Source organism: Nilaparvata lugens, chromosome 5 (genome assembly GCF_014356525.2).
Source record: "Nilaparvata lugens isolate BPH chromosome 5, ASM1435652v1, whole genome shotgun sequence".
Lineage (NCBI taxonomy): Eukaryota > Metazoa > Arthropoda > Insecta > Hemiptera > Delphacidae > Nilaparvata > Nilaparvata lugens.
Window position 1 is genome coordinate 8,938,420 of NC_052508.1, and position 23,203 is coordinate 8,961,622.

Below are 23,203 nucleotides of genomic sequence, written 5' to 3' on the forward strand. Positions count from 1 at the left end.
TTTCAAATTATTGTTCAGATGATCATTCAACGATATGGAATAGCCTCTATTATTTCAATTCCTGTGAATATTTGTTCAATTATATTTTAAAATGAATGAAAATGCATGTTTAGGATTTGAATGTTCATGAATTGTTGTAATTTTCAGTTGACAGAATGCTACCTGGCTCTGCAGGATTGGAGTGGACTTCAGAAATGGAAAGAAATGGAGGCCGAGTACATTCTCAACCAGAACGGCAATGCTAGCAAACGATTTGTAAGTTTCTAATCATTGTTCTCTAATACAGCACAATAAAATATATCATCTTTATATACCTATATACCTTTATATCACCTAATATATTACCTTTGATATTAAGGTAAAATGAAAGAGATTTCAGTTCCACATAATTCCATAGTCCATAAATTATGTGGAACTATTTTATTTCACATCAATATTGAAAAATTCCAAAACAAATTAACTGTTTCTAGTGTATAAAATATTAATAGTTTATTTATATAGCCTAAAGCTGCGTTTACACCAAAGTTAATAACAAAATGTTAATAACTTAATCCTTATAGATTCTATTAGATTGAACATAACTTATCATACATTTGTTGTATTATTTTTTGTTGTGGCGAAATAAAATTTGATTTGATTTGATCTGATGAGCATATGTGTTTGTCAAGTTCCGTACAACATAATAGAATCTATAAGGATTAAGTTATTAAAAAAATGTTAATGTGTTGTAAACCCAGCTTAATATTAAAAAAATAGCCAATATAATCGCTGTGATAAATTGGAAGCTGTGTGCTGAAACTCATAGACTCGAATGTTTCAGATGAAGTAAGTGACATTATATTCTATTCTGACAACTGCGGTGGTCAGAATAAGAACAAACACTTACTAGCAGCCTACGCTTACATTCTATCTAAAAAGAAAAATCTAAGAACAATCAGCCACAAATATTTAACTGTAGGACATACGCAGAATGAGGGGGACAATATGCATTCCCTAATCGAGAAAAACAAAGCTAGGGCTTTGAAAAGTGGACCAATCTATGTCCCCAGTCAGATGGTCACTGTAGTCAAGCTGAGTAAGAAAACTGGCAAGCCCTACACAGTGATAGAAATGCAAACCAACGATTTTTTTGACTTCAAGGCTTGGACAGATCAGGTTGGCAGTAATTTCAATGTTGATGAGGAGAAAAAGAAGATAGTTTGGAATGATGTTAAAGAGTTTAAACTAACCAAGGATAATCCTCATCAGTTGCTGGTGAAAACCAATTTCGATTCTGAGTACAGGGTGGTACATTTAAAAAGAAGAAGCAGCCGATTTGTTGAGAGAACAGCATTTGAATTACAAAATGCATACATTAAAGACCTGCCAAAAATCTCTGCTGATAAGAAGAAGGACTTACTCCAACTTTGTGAGCAAAATCACATTCCAGCCACATACCACAACTTTTTCCAGAGCCTTAGAACTTGAATAGTATTGAAATATTCATCAAAGTAATAATAATAATATTATTATTATTATAGCTTTGAGAAGCTGAACAGTATTTGAAAATATTCTTAATTTTATTATTTGTTTACAAATATTTAGGTTTCAATGATTCTTCTTTTTCTTATTTTTTAATATTTTAACAATTGAATATTGAATAATATATTATTACTTTGAGAAGCTGAACAATAGTTGAAAATATGCTTAATTTTATTTGTTTACGAATATTTAGGTCTTAATGATTCTTCTTTTTCTTATTTTTTAATATTTCAATTCAATATTTAATTGTATTCAATTCATTATTAACATTATAGTTCTCATTCTTAATTAATATTGCACTTTGAAGCAAGAATAGAATTTTTTTACTTGTGTGTGAACAATCATGAACCTTACTATTAGCTTGAAAAAAAATTTTATATTATATTTTCGAACATCTGGTATGTAATGATAAAACCATTCAAATGTTTCAATTTAGAAAAATTGTTGGCTAAATAAAAAATGAAATTATTGAGAAATAGCAATGTTGAAGAGTGTTATCATTCCCTCCAATAAACTGTAGTATATTGCAGATCACACCTAATCTTCCAGTAAAATACTGTTGTAAGTCAATTTTCACTGGAATAACTGAATTATTATAGTTGGAAAAATTCATAAAATTTATTCTTGTATCATTTAATGATTCAAGAATAACCTGAAGATAATAACTGCCAAATTTCACAGTAATACACCTGTTATGAAAAAAGTTATTAGGACTTATGTGACTGCCAGAATCTTTAAACTGTGATACTGATAAATCACTATTTCAGACTTACGACAGTATTTTTCTTGGGGTGCGATATGGTGTCATATTAACGGAACGAATCAATGCAACTATGAAATGAAATAATTTCATTGCCGTATTCAAAAAATCTGGTGTGGTGCACTCACACAACTTTCCTTGTCGTTATGAAAATATTATTGTCAACTGACGCTAGTATTCCCGCGCATCTCAAGTCTACTATTCAAAGATCTGAGCCAGCTGGTGACTGGACAATAACGCTGGATACATACGAGATCTGCTATCTCTACATAGTGTTTGATTTGATAGAAACAACAGTTGCCAACAGTTTGCAATTGAATAATAACATTTTCTCAAATTTCAAGCTTATTTTCAATTTTAGGTGAAAATAATACTGGACAATAATTGTAGAGATTTTCATGCTCAATCTTTCCCGCTCGAAATTTTTCATTTAAATTATATCTGACACCTGATAATACTGTATAGAAATCTAAAATCAAACTTTGCACAGATGGGGCGGAGCTCCTGAAATTTTTACAGATATGGGACTTGTGGCAGTTTATATAGCTTATCAATGACTATTTTAGGTATAAATTTGATCGAAATCGTTGGAGCCATTTTCGAGAAAATCGCGAAAAACCCTGTTTTTGACAACATTTTCGCCATTTTAGCCGCCATCTTGAATTATTGTATTTGATCGAAATTGTTCGTGTCGGATCCTTATAGTGTAAGGACCTTAAGTTCCAAATTTCAAGTCACTCCGTTATTGGGAGATGAGATATCGTGTACACAGACGCACATACACTCATATATATACACACACTCACCCACACTCACACACGAAATCGAAATAGTTTTTGGACTCAGGGGACCTTGAAAAGTATAGAAATTTAGAAATTGGGGTACCTTAATTTTTTTCGGAAAGCAATACTTTCCTTACCTATGGTAATAGGGCAAGGAAAGTAAAATATTATCAATACTATAGTCAACAATAATGATATATGCCCTTTCAGAAACGCTCGAGCTCTAGAAAGGAGTTCTAATAATAAAGCATAAATGTTTCATTGACTGTTGGGCCAATCACTAATATGAGATTTTTTGGAACTGACAGTACTCCTTTTGAATCCATGTCTTACAAGACCTGGCAATACATTGTAATTTGTGATGAAGATTCGATAAAGAATCAATGCTGTAAGTTTGAAATAGAATAGCAATATAAGTTGAATTCATTTAACAATAAATGTTTGTTATAAAAATTCTACTGAGTCATTGTCGATGTTGTACAACCGTTCCATAATGAAATGAAGACACACATAATATATTGTCAAATACTACAGTTTTATTTGGTACATGACCGTGGTTTTCGTGTGGTCACGGTCACGAAACCATGGTCCTGTTCCAAATAAATCTGTAGAATTTGACAATATATATGTGTGTTTTTATTTCAAAATGTTTGTTATGTCAATTCATTAAATAATTCAAATTTGATAGTTTTGAGTGAATCTCACTATATCAAATCAACATTGAATAACTACTTCTTTCACGACAGTATGTACCTTGGAATTGTACTATCATTTTTTTTCTTGGTTAGAAACACGTGACAGAAACCAGCGCCAGAGCGTTGCAGGCTTTCGACGAAGGAGACAAAATGGCCGCCGATCAGCTGTTGAACTGGAGCTGTCCAGTGGTGGAAGGAGAGGAGGGACAGCCGCCATCTTGGAACTGCTATCAGCTGCTGGGTGAGACCAGCAACACGCTGATGAATGTGGCTGTCAAAATGGCCGCCAATGCTGATAACACCGCATTCGAGTGAGTTGAAAATTATACTGTATCAGCAAAGTGTATCGAGTTGAAGGTGAAAGCGCCATATGCTTAAACTGAATTTATTCAGCAGGTGGCTTAAAATCAAAATGAGCCACCTTATAAACAAACAAACCAAACTTGGATCTAATCCAGTTTGAAATGAAATTCAGTTTGAACGGTCACTGTGCTCACTGTGCAAACGGCCCAAGTGTAACTAAGTAGGGTTTAAATAGAAATTAATCTTTGAGAAAATGTAGCAAGTAAATTGTTTTAGACTAATGCTACACTAGTAGTTCTGTGAACAGTAGACCACACGCAGTATTCTCATCCACAAGTACCTGATGTCACTTGTTTTAAATGGTAACAAACTCGGTTCACGTTTGAATTTGTATTCCATATCATATAATTCATCCAGTTCCGTGATAATCTTCCTATCTGATGGAAATTAATTTTTTACAATAAAAAATGTTATAATTTCTCCAGCATTATTTAGTTTATTTGTTTATTTTTAATCACCAATTAAATTAGGTTTTTGGAAGGTGAGAATATTGATACTAATGGGCACGCATAATAATACCATGACTGCAAAACAAAATATTGAAACCAAAGACCTTAAAGCGGCGATTAGACCAAAATTATCAATAAATTTTGATAACTCAATCCTTATAGATTATATTAGATTGAACATAACTTATCATACACATGATGAAGATGTTTGTTTGTCAACTTCCGTTCAATCTAATAGAATCTATAAGGATTAAGTTATCAACATTATGTTAATAACTTTGGTGTAAACCCAGCTTAAAGATGCATACCTCTTTAAGGTGCCTTTAATTGAAACTATAGACCTTATACAAATACAGTAATAGACTCTGGCTTCTCCACACATCTGTGTAATCACTTGTCAGATGATTTATGATGAATAATTCTATAGTCTGATTTTTACTCTAATATTGGCGTATGAAGGAGGCTCCTTTTTCCTTTTATATTATCCTAGAGATGCAAAATTTCCAAAAACCTTGTATGTATACGTCGACGCGCAATTTGAAAAGGAACATACCTGTCAAATTTCATGAAAATCTATTACCGCGTTTCCCCGTAAATGCGTTACATATAAACATACAAACATTTAAACATTAAGAGAAATGCCAAACCGTCGACTTGAATCTTAGACCTCACTTCGCTCGGTCAAAAAATGACTTGTCCACTAGTCTGGTTGTTACTTCGGAATTTTGGCCAAAGTCGACAGCTTGTCAACTTGTAAAGATATATACACTCATTCAAATTGTCTGCATTGCACCTTCAAAAATCACAGGTGACAATCAGTGAGGACCATACATGACAGAGTGTCATCATAGAGAAAAAAAAGTATAAGAAGATATCCCATGGTATAGGTCGTTTGTGTTCTAAATTTTACTGTTAACTCAAGCCGAATACTATCGACTACTGTCTATTATTACTGTTTTTTACCGGGTGAGCGTGTAAGAACAGTCATACTGTAGAGACTACCAGCGTCAAAACTATATAACTACTTTAGTGAGGTCCACGTTGTAATGGGAGTTTTTGATTAGCAATCTATCATTCAACAGAACGGATAGCGCTATCTCTTTCTCGGTTTGATCTGTTGCCAGATCGTCTTTCAACAATGTAGAATTGATAATTAATCAACAAAATATGTCTTGCTTAATAAAAACGTAATTTTATTATTTAAACGAGAATGAACAGTTAATATTACATCAATAAACAGAGGAACTTCTGTTTGATGACAAAACCATTCACCTCATTCGAGAGACCATCATGTTCCAACACTTGTGGAATTTTAGCGTTCAGGAAAGACTTGCTTACAAAAACTCAAGATGTATCTGTACAGAAACATAGAATGGTTATCAAGTACAGTTTCACGCGTGGAAAGCGAAGGACCGTGAGAAATGTATTGTACAGATTCTTCAGGCTCAACTGGGGAATTTGGATAAGAACAAAGTGTGGAAGACACAAGAAATTGTACTGGAAATCTTCAGCTCAAAAACGAAGACTGAGACAGCACGTGTTTTGCAATGCATCGCAGAGCTTCCTTCTTGATAAAATGGTGAACAGGCATTGGAAGGCGGCCAAGTATTACGTGGACGACTCCTATGAACCCTATCAGAAACGAGAGGAGTTTTGGATTTCAAGAAGAGCACCTAAACCTCCAACAATTTCATGATTAGAATCAAGTACAATCCTTATTATTTGTTTGTTTGAATAAAGCTGTATCTGCTACCGTCCATAGAAGTCATTGACAAGACAGAGAATCGGCAACGTTGTTCCCCTATCTTTCTCTACTGCCATTATAATGTGGACCTCACTATACACTATCAGGGTGTAGGAGAAGAAAAAGATGCAATAATTATAATTTTTACAACATATAGAGGGTTACAGCTTTATGCCAAAACAAGCCTAATTGAAAAACAATTGTTTCAATGAAAGCCAATTGAAACTAGTATCTCAGTCTCTTAATGCATAAATGGTTGTGGCAATACCAAGTTGTTTTATGTAATATTCTAGTTCTGTTCAATCGCTAGTATTACTTCCATGTTAATTCCTATTACTTATGACAGAATCCAAGGTCAGGGCAGTGGACTGTGAATGATAGTTGGTATTAATACCTACAAATAAATCTTTGAATTCTGTGCATAAAAATACTGATAGCTTGAAGTGTGGTAAGTACGCCAATAAAAGACTAAATGAATCAACAAGATGAGATTTAATAACAATAAAATAATAATAGGCAGATGGCCACATACAAAAACCAATTGTAAGTAGATTGAGTCAAATATCTTGGGATAATTACAACATGATAAAACGTTAGAGAAATACAAAATTTAAATGAAATTAGGTCAATGACGTTAATGACCATTGAAGCCTGACAATAATCAAAAAGGTAATATTAATGATACCTGAAATGCGAATATAAATTGAGTGCTATAATGAAAGTTATTGCTGCAAAGTTCAATCTTAATGATTTATAAGAGGAATAATAATAATATTATTATTAATAAAAATATGACAATGATCTGCAGATAGTGCTCAACAAATAGAGTACATAAAAATATGCGGCATAGGCCTTCAGTGATTTGAATGTCAAGATAGACATCGACAAAACAATTAATAGGCGTCACTGGCCTTAAAATATCACTTAAGAGCTAAGGGTAGCTAATAAATACAATGTAAAGATTGTCCAGGTTAAATACAGGTGACATGGGCCTTCAATGAATTGAATGTCAAGACAGACATCAATTAGAACGATTAATAGGCGACAGTGGCCTCAGAAAATCACTTGTAAAGCCAAGGGTAGCTGTCAAATCCAAAGAATAGTTGCTACTATTGAATACAATTATATAGGCGTCAGTGGCCTCAGAAAATCACTTGTAAAGCCAAGGGTAGCTGTTAAATACAATGAATTAATAGGCGTCGGTGGCCTTAGTGAATTGAATGTCAAGAAAGACATCAATAGAACGATAAGTAGGCGTCAGTGGCCTTAGAAAATCACTTGTAAAGCCAAGGGTAGCTGTTAAATACAATGAATTAATAGGCGTCGGTGGCCTCAGTGAATTGAATGTCAAGATAGACATTAATAAAACGATAAATAGGCGTCAGTGGCCTTAGATTGACACTTAAGAGCTAAGGGTAGCTAATAAATACAATGTAAAGATTGTCCAGGTTAAATACAGGCGACATGGGCCTTCAATGAATTGAATGTCAAGACAGACATCAATTAGAATGATAAGTAGGCGTCAGTGGCCTTAGAAAATCACTTGTAAAGCCAAGGGTAGCTGTCAAATCCAATGAATTAATAGGCGTCGGTGGCCTCAGTGAATTGAATGTCAAGATAGACATTAATAAATCAATTAATAGGCGTCAGTGGCCTCAGTGAATTGAATGTCAAGATAGACATTAATAAAACAATTATGATACATACGTAAATGAAAATTGAATAGAACGATTTACGTAACCTGAATAAAATTTTGAAGAGGAGATGCAGCCAGGCAGACAGGCAATGACTCCGCAATACCCACAGGAACAGGACATCAGCAAGCGATGATGTGATCTGGCCATGCGATGACAAGCGTGGAAGCGTCCATCACAGCAGGCAAATCCCCCAGTGGAAATGAGAACAGGAGCAAGTAGAATTCCAAACGAATAATCCGACCTTCAAGTTGTGGAATTTTTAGATTGATTTCCAAATGGTAGAGATGATGAACTTGAAAGTTTGAGTTTCACGAGGTGAAGCCAATTGTAGAAGAATGGCAATTGAAGCCCACACGAGGTTGTAATTTTTGACAAAGTTTATCAGAGTAATATGCGAAGCAATCGATGAATAATTGAATCACAATTGAAGAATAGAATAAATGAATTAATTTGAAAGAATAATTCACTTTTAAAAACGTTCCGTAGATCCGATGAATAGCGAAAAAACGCCCACACGAGGTTGCAATTTTGATAAAGTTTATCAGAGTAAATGAGTGAAGAAATCGATGAATAATTGAATCACAATTGAAGAATAGAATAAATGAATTAATATGCAGAAGTAATTCACACTTTAAAAACGTTCCGTAGATCAGATAAATAGCAAAAAAACGCCCACACGAGGTTGCAATTTTGATAAAGTTTATCAGAGTAAATGAGTGAAGAAATCGATGAATAATTGAATCACAATTGAAGAATAGAATAAATGAATTAATTTGCAGAAGTAATTCACACTTTAAAAACGTTCCGTAGATCAGATAAATAGCGAAAAAAAACGTCCACACGATGTTGCAATTTTAACAAAGTTTATCAGAGTAAATATGCGAAGAAATTGATGAATAATTGAATCATAATTGAAGAATAGAACAAATGAATTAATTTGAAGAATAACTCACTTTTAAAAACGTTTCGTAGGTCCGATGAAAATGGATAAAAGGTTTAGACCGAAGGCGTAAATGCACCATCGACTAAGAACCATTGCAAAAGACAAGAAGACAGCAAAATGCTCAATGAAAAAAGGAACATGCCGGATGTGTTAGAAACTAAGCAACACGTTTACAAACGTATGGTGAAAAAGTAGCAAATATCAAGAAAGTAAGATGCCTAAAGACAAAATAAATTCCAAAAAATCGAATAGTACAAATATTAAAATTGAAATGACAAATAAGAATAAGAATAGAATAGTTTTCAAGTATAGAAAACCAACTTGACTAAAGCAGTGCCGTAGAACCATGACTGTGACGTCACCGGACAGCGCAGACGCACAAAATGACGACATGATGTCTACGTAGTAGCGGAACGAGTAACAAGTGGAACCGTTCCAATAAATGCTTCCAATAAATGTCAGATTTTACAACTTATGTGCCATTTATTATATTCATTTATCAAAATGGTTTGCAGATCAATCAATTCATATACAACACAAACAATTACAGTGATTGAGATCAAGCATGAGGCCGAGCCCAAACCTGTCTCAGCCGAATTTTGATGGATATTTTTTTCCAATAAAAGGTTATGTGTAATATTGATGTATTATTCATTCTGCATTGATTTTTTGCAGTGACAACTACCGGAAAGTGTTGCTCGACTGCAGATCGGCAGCCAAAGCTTGTTTGGTGGAGAGCGTACGCAACATTCCTTCGGAGATTGCCAGCGAAGCCACGCTGCTACAGTTTGCCGCCAATGCGCTGTTGCCAAGTTGTGCCAGCAGTGGCCAGTCAGCCGTCAATCCGCTGTTGCCAAGTTGTGGCCAGTCTACCGCCAACGCGCTGTTGCCAAGCGGTGCTGGCAGTCATTTAGCCGCCAGTGCGCTGTTGCCAAGCGGTGCAGAGACGGCAGGCGGTGTTGCCAACTTTGAGGCGGTGTTGCCAAACCAGACAGGAGGCAACAAGAGGAGGCAGTTGGACTCTAAGATGCAGGCACAGGTCTATTGGTGGTGTGGAGCGTTACAGACCATACATCAGGGCAGCCAACCGTGTGATGAGTTGGCTTTGCAGGTAATTCAGTTAGCCATAGCAGTTTTGACCATTCAATTTTGTTAAGGAAGCTGGAGTTGGTGGGTGTGAGAGATGTTGAACTGGAATGGTTCAGGTCCTATCTCCTGGATAGGTCTCAGTGTGTGGAAATAACAAGGGAAGAGAAAGGGAAGATAATTCATTACTTATCGGATAGAGTATCAGTGAAGGCTGGTGGACCACAGGGCTCTATACTTGGCCTTTGTTGTTTTTGCTATATGTAAATGATGTGCCAAAAGTTATATCCCAGGGTAGAGTTTTAATGTATGCCGATGACACATCATACATTTGCAGCTCTCAGGATGCAAGTGTGTTAGAAATAGAATCTTTCTTGAACATTAATGCCATAGCCCAGTAACTCTCTCAACTCAAATTAGGAATTAATGAATCAAAATCCCATTTTTTACAATTTAAACATAGAAATAATTCCAGGATAGATCAACTTATTAATGTACAGATAAATGAAAAAAATGTTAACCAGCCTCATTTCGTGAAATTCCTAGGGGTTGCTCTGGATCAGCATCTCTCTTGGGATTTCTATACTGATCAGCTCTGTGGGAGGATTGCATCTGGAGTCTTTGCACTCCGACAAATAAGAAGATTGAATGATACCAAACTCACAATGGCAGTCTACCACTCACTCATAGTGTCACACATCCGCTATGCCATTATTGTGTGGGGTGGGTCGTGCCAGAATTTGGAGAGGGTGCTCAAGCTCCAAAAAAAGCTGTTAGAGCGATCAAAGGTATTATGCCTTTAGAGTCCTGCAGGAACCACTTCAAAGAATTAGGCATAATAACCATTCCCTCTATTTATATCTATGAGGTGATTATGCATGTTAGAAGAAAGACAATGAATAGAAATGCTGATTCGCATGGATACAATACTAGAAATAGAGGAGACTATGCTTCACTGTATCACAGAACAGCTCTTTTTGAGAAGAAACCTACATATTTGGGCCTTAAAGTTATTAGCTTCCTACTCACTTGAAAAATTGTGAAGATGTCGATGTTTTTGAGAAGGAATTAAAAAGTTTTTTGATGCTTGGAGTATTCTATACCACAGAAGAGTTTGTGTGTAGAGAGGGTTTCTTTGTGTAATTTTTTTCTTCTTTTTTGTAATACTGTATGTATTATAAATTTTTGACAATTCCTATACTCTGATTAGAGTCTCTGGGAAGCTTTAAAAACAAACAAACAAGCACACTTGAAATTTGGACAATATGAATGCTTTTCGCCGTCGACTGCGGAAGTTTACGCACAAACGAAAATGCACCTTCAGGCCTATTGACGGCTGGAATGATTCAGGCCAGGTGAAACCTCCCTGCAAGGGAAGGAATTCATTGAAGGAAGATATGAACTAGAAACCGGTTGTAATGCAACCGATCTTTTTGAATGAATATATTTTTTTATTTAAAAATGATTTTTGTGTGTTTTGAATTGTAAATTGAGTGTGTTGTTGAAGAATGTTGAAGTGACACATAACCTAGCTACATTTGGACTGTTGTATAAATTAGAATTGGAACCGTTTTGGGCGTGAGCCTGTGGTACTTTTCTGTAAGTTGGTAATTCTGAATGATTAAATAAATTTGAATAATTCTGAATGATCATTTCTTATCAATGAATTCCTATAAAATTTATCTATGCATAATAGATTGTACTTTCAATTTCGATTGAAAATGGAAAAAGTAGAGTTTTGAAAACTTGAACGGTGTTATGTATGTGATGTAAGGCTAGGCGCACACCAGTTGGTCAAGACAAGACTAGTCACGTTTAGTCACAATACTTCACATAGCTGCTTGTGACGCAACTCACACTGATTAGTCATTGCAATTAGACATGTCTTCATAAGCAACAATGTGAAGTATTGTGACTAAACGTGACTAGTCTTGTCTTGACTAACCGGTGTACGCCCAGCCTTAGTATAAACTCAATTTGAAATACAATTTCTTATAAAATTTTCCAAATCGGTAGAATAAGTAATGACTTCTCGATTATACTTTAATCTCATGTTGGCCTGAGTAATTGTTGGTTATTTATTTATTCATTCATTCAATATGGGAAATGAGATAAAGAGTGACTAATCTTCTTCCTAATATCTCAGATATTGCTAAGGTCTACAATTCAATTCAAGTAGGTCTAAATTTTTTTTTGATTACTCACTTCGAATTACCTAATTCGATCACCTACAATTAAATCCAATTATAGTGGGGTCCACGTTATAATGGCAGTGTTTGATTAGCAATGGTATTGCTATCCTTGTCTTTCATTCAACAAAGCGGATGGCGCTATCTCTTTCTCGTTTTGCTCTGTTGCCAGATGGTCTTTTAGCAAAGTAGAATTAATAATTAAGTAACAAAATATTTCATATTAATCATGAAAATTCATTATGGAATTATTGAAAAATATAATCTCTTGCTTAATAAAATATAATTGATTATTTTAAGAGAATGAAACGTTAATATTACAACAATAAACCTGTATCAGCTACCGTCTATAGAAGGCATTGACAAGACAGAGGATCGGCAACGTTGTTCTCCTATCTTTCTCCACTACTTTTTCAATTATTGATTTATTTATACATATTTTGTTTTTCTATCATATTACTTATTATTATATTTAAGAGATTATTTCCTTATGTTGTGATGTAGATGCATTAGAATTGTATAGGAGGGTTAAGTGGGAGAGAGGGCCGGCTGCGCCCTAACTTCGCCCTCCAGGTTAAAATAAAGGCAGCCTATCTATTATTAGTATGTCCTATTCCACCCTCTAGGTTTTCTAATAATTGCGAAGTATTGCTACGACGCGGACTAGCTACAGCCGGGTATGGGTCGGGGTCGGTGACCGTATTGACTGGTGGAGACACTGGACCTACACTTCACCCCTGTCCTGATTCTTTACCCTCTGTCTTTGGCGGGAGGTATTTAATTTGAAGGGAAGAGTGTGAGCCCGTGCCGTTGTTGGCCGATTCGGCCCTCGGCTCTTGGAATTCAGGTTGGGTGTTAGGGAGAATTGAGGTAACCTTAACCAAGGATACGGATCCGGATATCAGATCCCCACAAATAATTATATTTGTAAAGGTAGTACGCAATCTGAACCAACAGCGAGTTGACGGCGAGCAAAGCTGTACCTGCAAGCCCGGAATAAAGGTTGTAGGTGGAGGAACTCGGGATGGGGTTTAACAAGGAATGATATAGAATTTTTGTTACGGTTTTCGCAATCTGAGACTGCGGGCTGTCGGTGTGCAGACTGAACCTGCGCACCCGGTATTAGATCAATATGATTGGAGAGGCGTAAGTGGTATAAGGTACAGGATATGGTATACCGAGTTTGAGGTATAGTGAATATTTTATCGGGCCTGGGGAATGGAGATTCGTTAATAGGATTGTTCCTTCCTGTAACTAGTGGGGTTTGGTTCAATAACTCGCGATCTGTGAATCGCGATATAGTTCTCAGCAAGCTGAACCTGCTAGCTAAATACAGTATATCAATTACAATTTTATGATAACTAAAGCTCAAAGGATGAGGTTTCGGGTGTCGGATTTCTGAATCGCGAGCCTGCAGCTGCGAAAGGATTTTCAGCAATTCTGAAACTGCTAAACAGGATTTCCGCGCTAATCTGATGACAGCGCGCCGGTAATTGAGGGCCAATCTGTAACTGCCCTTTAGGGTATGGGAATCACTCTCAATCGTCCGAAACGCTTTTAAATTAATAGTCAGTATGTCGACTATTATGAGAGGATAGGGAAGGGTTTACAAGGATTCTCCCAAGCTTCTCGCTGGTCTGAGAACCGCGACTGGGACGATCTCTAATCTGTGACTGAGATCTCGCGCTATACAGGGTAGGAAAATTTAAGAGTAAGGAAGAGAGAGGATGCCGCAGTATGGGAACTTCGGCAAGGGCGTTCTCAGGCTGTACCTGAGAGCAGGAAGCGTCGCAGTCTGGGACTTCGACAAGGACGTTCTCAAGCTGTACCTGAGAGCAGGAAGCGTTGCAGTCTGTGACTTCAACAAGGACGTTCTCAAGCTGTACCTGAGAGCAGGAAGCGTCGCAGTCTGTGACTTCGACAAGGACGTTCTCAAGCTGTACCTGAGAGCGGGAAGCGTCGCAGTCTGGGAACTTCGACAAGGACGTTCTCAAGTTGTACCTGAGAGCAGGAAGCGTTGCAGTCTGTGACTTCAACAAGGACGTTCTCAAGCTGTACCTGAGAGCAGGAAGCGTCGCAGTCTGTGACTTCGACAAGGACGTTCTCAAGCTGCACCTGAGAGCAGGAAGCGTCGCAGTCTGTGACTTCGACAAGGACGTTCTCAAGCTGCACCTGAGAGCAGGAGGCGTTGCAGTCTGTGACTTCAACAAGGACGTTCTCAAGCTGCACCTGAGAGCAGGAAGCGTCGCAGTCTGTGACTTCGACAAGGACGTTCTCAAGCTGCACCTGAGAGTGGGAAGCGTCGCAGTCTGTGACTTCGACAAGGACGTTCTCAAGCTGCACCTGAGAGTGGGAAGCGTCGCAGTCTGGGGACTTCGGCGAGGACGTTCTCAAGCTGTACCGGAGAGCAGGAAGCGTTGCAGTCCGTGACTTCGACAAGGACGTTCTCAAGCTGCACCTGAGAGCAGGACGTGTCGCAGTCTGTGACTTCGACAAGGACGTTCTCAAGCTGCACCTGAGAGTGGGAAGCGTCGCAGTCTGTGACTTCGACAAGGACGTTCTCAAGCTGCACCTGAGAGCAGGAAGCGTCGCAGTCTGTGACTTCGACAAGGACGTTCTCAAGCTGCACCTGAGAGTGGGAAGCGTCGCAGTCTGTGACTTCGACAAGGACGTTCTCAAGCTGCACCTGAGAGCAGGAAGCGTCGCAGTCTGTGACTTCGACAAGGACGTTCTCAAGCTGCACCTGAGAGTGGGAAGCGTCGCAGTCTGTGACTTCGACAAGGACGTTCTCAAGCTGCACCTGAGAGCAGGAAGCGTCGCAGTCTGTGACTTCGACAAGGACGTTCTCAAGCTGCACCTGAGAGCAGGAAGGATTTTAGAATAGGGAAAGTGAAGAGAAAGTAGAGAAAGGATGCCGCAGTCTGGGACTTCGGCGAGGACGTTCTCAAGCTGTACCTGAGAGCAGGAAGGATTTTAGAATAGGGAAAGTTAAGAGAGAGAAAGAGAAAGGTTGCCGCAGTCTAGAAACTTCGGCGAGGAAGTCCTCAAGCTGTACCTGAGAGCTAGAAGGATTATAGAATAGGAAAAGTTAAGAGAGAGAAAGAGAAAGGATGTCGCAGTCTAGAAACTTCGACGAGGACGAGCCCAAGCTGCACCTGAGTTCTCTAGGAAAAGGATTGGGCTTTTCCTACTTGGAATCACAGCAAGTCAGAAACTGCTAAGCGAATTTAAAATACAGGGCCACTCTATAGTATGAAAATTAATAAGGAAAATACATCCCTAAAAAACTGAGATTACCTTATTACAGAAGAGGAAATGCACACAAGTGACCAGTCCTAACATACAGTTACCTGAATCACTGCAGAATTAAATACGGAGAATAGCAAACAAATTCCCGCACTAAACTTAAACGTCGTGAAGCGACAGAGTTGAGACTTAAGAATTAAGCCCTCAAAAATAATTTGCTTAAGAGCCTAGCTAAATTTCCCCACTCAACTGTTTGTAGCACAAACTTGAGATCCCTTACAGGTTTCAAAACCAAGAATAACTCGTTCACCCCCAGTGATACGAATTCGGGAAAAAATAGCTGACAAGAAAGAAAAACCCACAAGGGAATTCTAACTCCGAGTTGTTCGGAACTCGACCTACAATATTCTACGTTAACACAAGATAGAATAATAATTAGTGTCGGTAACGTCGTAAGGAGAGGAGATTCGCGACCCGATCTCACGCTCAACCACCGAACAACTGCTTCTCTCCCAGGTCTTCTTGAAGCAACACCGGGTCGCTGAAAGTTAGGAGGCCGGGGGAAAAGGGGCTTGCTGACCAATGGGAGTCTGAAAAGACGATCACGCCACTAGTCATGTGACAGGGTTTGAATCCACTAGTGCTGATGATAAGGGTGCAGCTAATGATGACACTGATACTAATTACTACACTAATTCAGGCCGGTAAACAATATTTCTATTCCAGAAATTTCATGAAGAGCGATACTGACCCGACTCGGTAGCCGCTTATCGTTTAGATGATACGAATGCTGCTAATTTAAAGGGGTTGACGGCGATGGTGATAATGTATATACAACACAACTACAAATCTAACAAAATATATCCGGCAGACGATCCTTATTCCTATTCTAAAATAGAATAATTTCGCTAATTTTATGCTGGACGACGGCTCTCCATCCGTCACAAAAATTCACTTTGTGACACTATCTATCTGCTATTATAACGTGGACTGCTATTATAGATGCATGTATTGCTAAGGTCTACAATTCAATTCAATTAGGTCCACAATTCTTTCGATTACCCAATTCGAATTACTCACAATTCAAGTCAATTAGGTCTACATTTTTTTTCGTTTCACCTATTTTTTACCGTTTTTTTTTTACCTTAATTACCTAATTTTGTCCGTTTTGCTTTTCCAGTTGGCTAAGACGGCTCGCAAAGAAGGCAACTTGAACTTGGCTAGCAGACAACTTTTGAAACAATTGAAGGATGTTGTGGGATTGACCGATGTGGGCGTTGAGGAGAAAAATGGCGTCAATCATTTGGCCAAGTCTGTCATAAGTGGATTGACTGACAACTCAGCCATTGTGTGGACCAATCACAAGGCCGCTGTCTTGTATGAGGTTGCCAAACTCAACTACAGGTAAGATTAGATTGTGAACATTTCGATATTTATGTAAGCAATATTAATATCAGTGATAATATCTACTAATTAATATTATTATTTATTATACTTATAAATATAGTATATTAATATACCATAGTGAGATTCCTGTTAGAAAGTCAATGGAAATTATAGGACTACAGAGTTGCTAATTCTCTGTTACGACCGCCTTCTATTGTACATAAAGTACTGAGTGTTTCAAAAAGAATGACCCAATTTTGAACAGTTATATTTATTTTTAAAAATGGTGCTTACAAACCAGTTTTCATCAAATTACTCACAGAAGTATCATGTGTATGATGATGTATTATAAGTGTTCTATGTGCCCTCCTTTTGAGGCTCGGATGACATCAGACGGTAGCCAAATTCATCCCACACTGCTCGCAAGATGACTGTCTTCTCGGACTGTAGCTACTGCATCAGTTATCTTGGTTTTTAGCTCCGCAATATCAAGTGCTAAGGGAGGAACAACGTTAAATGTTGTGGTTACGTTCCTCCACTTGATATTAGCACTTGATATTGAGGAGCTAAAAACCAGGATAACTGATGCAGTAGCTACAGTCCGAGAAGACATCTTGCAAACAGTCTGGGATGAATTTGGCTACTGTCTAGATGTCGTCCGAACCTCAAAAGGAGGGCACATAGAATACTTATAATACATCATCATAAACTTGATACTTCTGTGAGTAATTTGATGTAAAATTGGTTTGTGTGAACTATTTTTTAAAATAAATACATGGTGACACAGAATAACGGGAACTTTTAAAAACGCCATAAAACATTAGTGGGAAGGGCAAAAATGATTTTATTCAAACCAATGTAAAGTTCAAGACTTGCCATTTGAGAATTATTAATAACCATCTATCATTTCTTATCATTTTCTTCTTCAAGATGGCTTCCTCCTGAACAAATACACTCTTGAAATCTGTGTTGACATTTCCTCATTGATCGCTGCAACATCTGCGTTTCCTGGTCCCATGATCTGTCCACCTGCGAATTTCTGTTTGTGGAGCTATCTCAAATCAAATGTTTTCACAACTTGACCAATAACAACTGTGGTCGAATCATAGTAGACCATTCAAAATGAAATTATCCCAGCTGAAGTATTGCAGCAATCGTTCAGGAATCTCAACACAGATTTCAAGAGTGTATTCGTGCAGGAGGAAGCCATCATGAAGAAGTAATTGTCAACAAGTAATAGATGTTATTAATAATTCTCAAATGGCAAGTCTTGAACTTTACATTAGTTTGAATAAAATCATTTTTGCCCCTTCCCACTAATCTTTTATGGCGTTTTTGAAAGTTCCCTTAATTCTGTGTCACTCTGTATAACTGATGGGTCATTCCTTTTGAAACATCCGGTACATACTTAATCTTCGTGTTTCCATTGTTCTGTACTTTGTGGTTATAGAAATGAATTGAAATTTTGTTGGTTTTAAAGCTTACCAGAGACTAATTAGAGTATAGGAATTGTCAAAATTTATAACACATACGGTAACATAAAAAAGGAGGAGAAAATCATACAAAGGAACCCTCTACACACAAACTCTTCCGTGGTATAGAATACTCCAACCATCATATAGCTCATCAACTCCTTCTCAAAAACATCGATATCTTCACAATTTTTCAAATTAGTAGGAAGCTTTCTAATGAATTTAAGGCCCATATATATGTTGGTTTTTATCAAAAAGAACTGTTCTGTGATACAGTGAAGCATAGTCTCCTCTATTTCTTGTATTGTATCTATAGGTGCGTACAGATATACGCGCCGCGAACATGAGCAATTCACTTTTAATCAGCTGATTCCAAGCTTTTTATATCTGTATCTTACCGTTTCTGTAAAAATACAGATATAGTCAGCTGATTGAAAGTGAATAGCTCATGTTCGCGGCGCGTATATCTGTACGCACCTTATGAGTATCAGCGTTTCCAGACGTAGTGCCGGTTGCACAAAAGCCAAAAGGTTAAATTTTAACAGTGATTAAATCCACGAGGAACAATCAGAGTCTTTTTAAAAAAGCCTTCTCTGATTGGTTCTCGTGAAATTAATCACCGTTAAAATTTAACCGGCTTTTGTGCAACCGGGCCGTACTCTTTCTTTCAACATGCATATAATCACCTCATAGATATAAATAGAGGTAACGGTTATAATAATAATAATATCTATTGACCTGGCTGGCTCAGGTCTAGTGTCAGAGTTTTCAGGTCGCAACTGATCAATTTCAGGGCCTCTGACAACGGTTATAAATAAAAATGTCATTAAAATGGCATTAGTAGCTGAAAAATGTCGTGACAAAATAATTTGAAAGGGTACACAGATTTATATCAAAAGTAGCTCTAAAGAAAAAATACAATAAAAGGGACCGGTTAGTATACCTAGTTCTGTAATATACTTTAGACGTTATGAAAACTTGAATTCCCAAGTAAACTTTTCTAATGTAACTCCTAAATTTTGGAAATGATTAAAATTTTCAAAAAAATTCAACTCTCTCCTTTTATTCGTTGACAGTATGGGCCAGAGAGAGACGGCACTACAAGTATGCACTACGGTCGCACTGCAACTGAGCAAGGCTTGTGCGCATGAGCAGAATGGCGACTTGCGCGAGAGGTGCGCGCGCATGCTTTTAACACTGGCCAAGTGGCAGCAGGCTGCAAGTGATGACGTCACAACTATGACGTCACTGGAGACGTTGCTGGAATGGTGTGATAGCGGAGTGGATGCGTCGCTGGTCGATGTCTTGAGTAAGTCAGGGTTCACTTTATTAGACTCGATTCATTCATATCCAATTATTCAGACCAATCAGTCTGAAGAGACTGCCAAGCATATCACACTGGATTGTGAGAGACCAGTGGCAAGAAGAAGGGCTCTGTTTGGCTGCAAGCAACCAGGTGATGAATGGGATGTTAGTATAGGAAAAAACTCCTGGATATTGTAAAGGACACAGGTATTGGTTAGCTTAACTAACGTACTTGGGAACACAATAAGCTCCAATTGACGTGTGGGGTTCTTTGAACCTTTGGATCCTTGAATCCGTCCCTTCAAACATAACATTATTAGACTCAATTTATTCATATGTACGAGCCAATTATTATCCTCAATAAAGGCATAGTTTTGTCTATGTTTATTAACGATACTGCAGTCTATGAAACTCAAGCTTTTTGTTCGATGTAGGGTCGTAGGCGAGAAACCGCTGTAGGAGTTCGAGGTTAGGTTATTGTGTCTAAGACTCCTTATTGTTTATTTCTCCGCTGACCTATTTGATGTCAACTTATTCTTGTTTCATTTTTGTAATTTTTAATTGTTGATAGTTTATTTTCTACTTATTAACTATCCAAGTCTTTTTGACTGATGGAATCATCGTAGTGTTAGTGTGCTCTTTCATGTCAGTTGTGCTGACTGTTCGTCTGACTGACGTATCGTTCGTGACTGAAGTGAGGTCCACGTTATAATGGCAGTGGAGGAAGATAGGAGAAATGCGTTGCCGATTCTCTGGCATCTATAGAGGATAACTGATACGTGTATATCTGATGTAATATTGACTGTTCATTAATGTTATATTTTACTCTATATAATTATATTAAATCATATTTTTTCCCCAATGATTAGATAATACATTTCTTAATGATGATTAAATATTTTGTTTACTAATTGGACCATTCAAATTGTTGAAAAACGATCTGGCAACATTGCGGAGCTAGAAAAGGATAGCGGTATCTGCTTTGTCGAATGATAGACAAGGATAGCAACACAGATGTGAATCAGATAATGTCATTATAACGTGGACCTCACTGTAATGGTTAGTGACCAGCCTTATAGACCTTTGTGTTGTATAGTGGGGTTCACGTTATAATGACAGTGTTTGGTATATACAGTATTAATGAGATGATAATTTCAAATCTATACTGATTTATTGATTGAACTGTTACAGATTGTGATTTATCGTGAACTATTTCAGATTATGATTTATTGCCGATCACAGTGGTTAGGTTGGTTATCACCACAAAATGATACAGTATCACCACAAAATGATACAGTATCAACACAAAATGATACAGTATCAACACAAAATGATACAGTATCATCTCAACTTGATACACAACAATCATAATTTGATACAAAACTTGGGATACAAAGTCTGGGATGCAAACCATAGGATATCTTCTTATACCATCTTCAAATTTCAAATTCAAATTTTATTCAATCCAACTCACAATATTTACAAATTATGAGAAAAATAATACAGCTTAACAATATTAGAGTAATAGGCCTAAGTTAATAATCTATAAAGTACATAAAAGTCTAATTTATTAAACAATAACATCAAACAAGAATTCGAACATGCTAAACCAGGACTAATTTGTGAATTTGGATAGAAAAATACTGCTTGCTGAGAGTACAAAACTCTATGTCTGCGAGCAGGAATGAAAATCTGATAATTTATGAATTTATAGAGAAGTAGAAAAATATAAAAAGAAGAAAGAGAGAAAAATTAGCAACCAATCACTCACACATTCACACTAACCATGCTCACTTTCCAATTCCAGCTCATTTAGCCAATGCATAGCCACCATTATCAGAGTATTTTAACTAAGAAACCACATTGAATAAGGTCTCTAGATAGTCAGGCATAAGACCTCTAAGCCATCCAAGAACTTTTGTTTTAAAAACAAGTCGATTTTGTGTTTTCTTAATTTCAAGAGGAATATTGTTGAAAAACTTGGGGCCGAGAAATACAAACGATTTCTGGAAACAAATGGTATACGATTAGGAAGTCTTAGTAAATCAGATGTCACTCTCCTAGTTTGATAACTAGGAACATCCCTGAACAATGCATGACCACAGTTTCCAGACATAAAATAAAACATATGCAATACCTTGAAAACAAAGATATATGAGAGGCAAGCATCTGAGACTCTGAAAGATAGGAAAAGAATGAATTGGAGAGGAATAGTACAGAAATAAAAATGGAAAAAAATGTTCATACCGTATCTACCTTCCTTCTTGATGGCACGATTTTTTGTATAGTTATTAAGGGCTTCAAGTGACTAATGTAAGTGGAGCCCCAACAATTTATACCGTAGCTGATTTTTGAATCGACAAGTGCAAAATATAGCTGCCTCAGGACACTCATAGGGAGAAATTTATTCAAAAAGTAGAACTTCCTCAGTATTAACAGCAGATGGCTTTTTATATTAGTAATATGATGAGACCAAGTGAGCTTTTCGTCAACAATCACACCCAAATATTTCAATGAGTCAGTTTGACCAACCACCTCACAGTCACAGTCATCACTCGCACAGCTACCATGAAACTTCAGTGCAGAAGGCAATGTCCATGATGTCTTTTCTCTATTATTATAGTAACTTTTTTCCCTTGATGTGTTTAATTTTGTGTTTCACAGATTGTGACCTCTCGCCGAACACAGTGGTGGGGGCGGCTGATAGCCTGGTGGGGCGGCTGTTGCGACAGTCAGTGCTGCACTGCCCTGGGGGCGGCAAGGCGTGGGCCAGCCTGGCCAACTGGGCCTACCGCTGGGGGCGGCGCGTGCTGGAGCGGGGGGCCGAGATGGGGGCGGCCGAGAAGGCGGCAGTCGAACAGTTGCTGGGCTGGCAGGGTGAGCAGGGGGCGGTCGAAAGGCAGAAGGTCTATGATATACTGTTGCAGAATCGACCTTCTGCTGATGAAGAGGATATCGAGGTAAATAATCTATTTAACACAATTACTATAGTGAGGTCCACGTTATAATGGCAGTGGAGAAAGATAGGCGAACAACTTTGCCGAATCTCTGTCTTGTCAATGCCTTCTATGGACGGTAGCTGACACAGGTTTATTGATGGAATATCAACTGTTCATTCTTGTTTAAAATAATCAATTATATTTTATTAAGCAAGAAATTATATTTTTCAATAATTTCATAATGAATTTTCATAATTAAGATGAAATATTCTGTTAATGAATTATTGTTTACTCTACATTGTTAAAAGACGATCTGGCAACAGAGCAAAGCGAGAAAGTGATAGCGCTATCCGCTTTGATGAGTGATAAGACAAGGATAGCAATACCATTGCTAATCAAACACTGCCATTATAACGTGGACCTCACTATAATTCGGTGAAATTTGGTTATTGCGGCCTCGGCCATAGCATCAACACTGATATAACGTCATTAATTTATAGGTCCCGCCAAGCTTTAAGTAATTTACATTGTGGAAACATCGGATTTTATCGTAAGTTAATTACAAAAACCTCTCATATAACGACAAGAAATTTTGTCAGTGAACTGAGAAGGCACCGTAAACAAAC

At 37.4% G+C, this 23,203-nt stretch overlaps 1 protein-coding gene across 1 annotated transcript in view; it reads left to right on the plus strand.

The window, feature by feature from the left end:
* Positions 1 to 23,203, plus strand: part of LOC111045691 (serine/threonine-protein kinase SMG1-like) — a 164,521-nt gene that overhangs the window by 42,805 nt on the left and 98,513 nt on the right. Inside the window, exons 22-27 of the mRNA XM_039429368.1 lie at positions 148 to 255; positions 3,852 to 4,069; positions 9,630 to 10,065; positions 16,656 to 16,879; positions 19,410 to 19,642; positions 22,303 to 22,598. Of these exons, the coding sequence (XP_039285302.1) occupies positions 148 to 255; positions 3,852 to 4,069; positions 9,630 to 10,065; positions 16,656 to 16,879; positions 19,410 to 19,642; positions 22,303 to 22,598 (1,515 nt within the window). The remainder of the gene's footprint in view (positions 1 to 147; positions 256 to 3,851; positions 4,070 to 9,629; positions 10,066 to 16,655; positions 16,880 to 19,409; positions 19,643 to 22,302; positions 22,599 to 23,203) is intronic.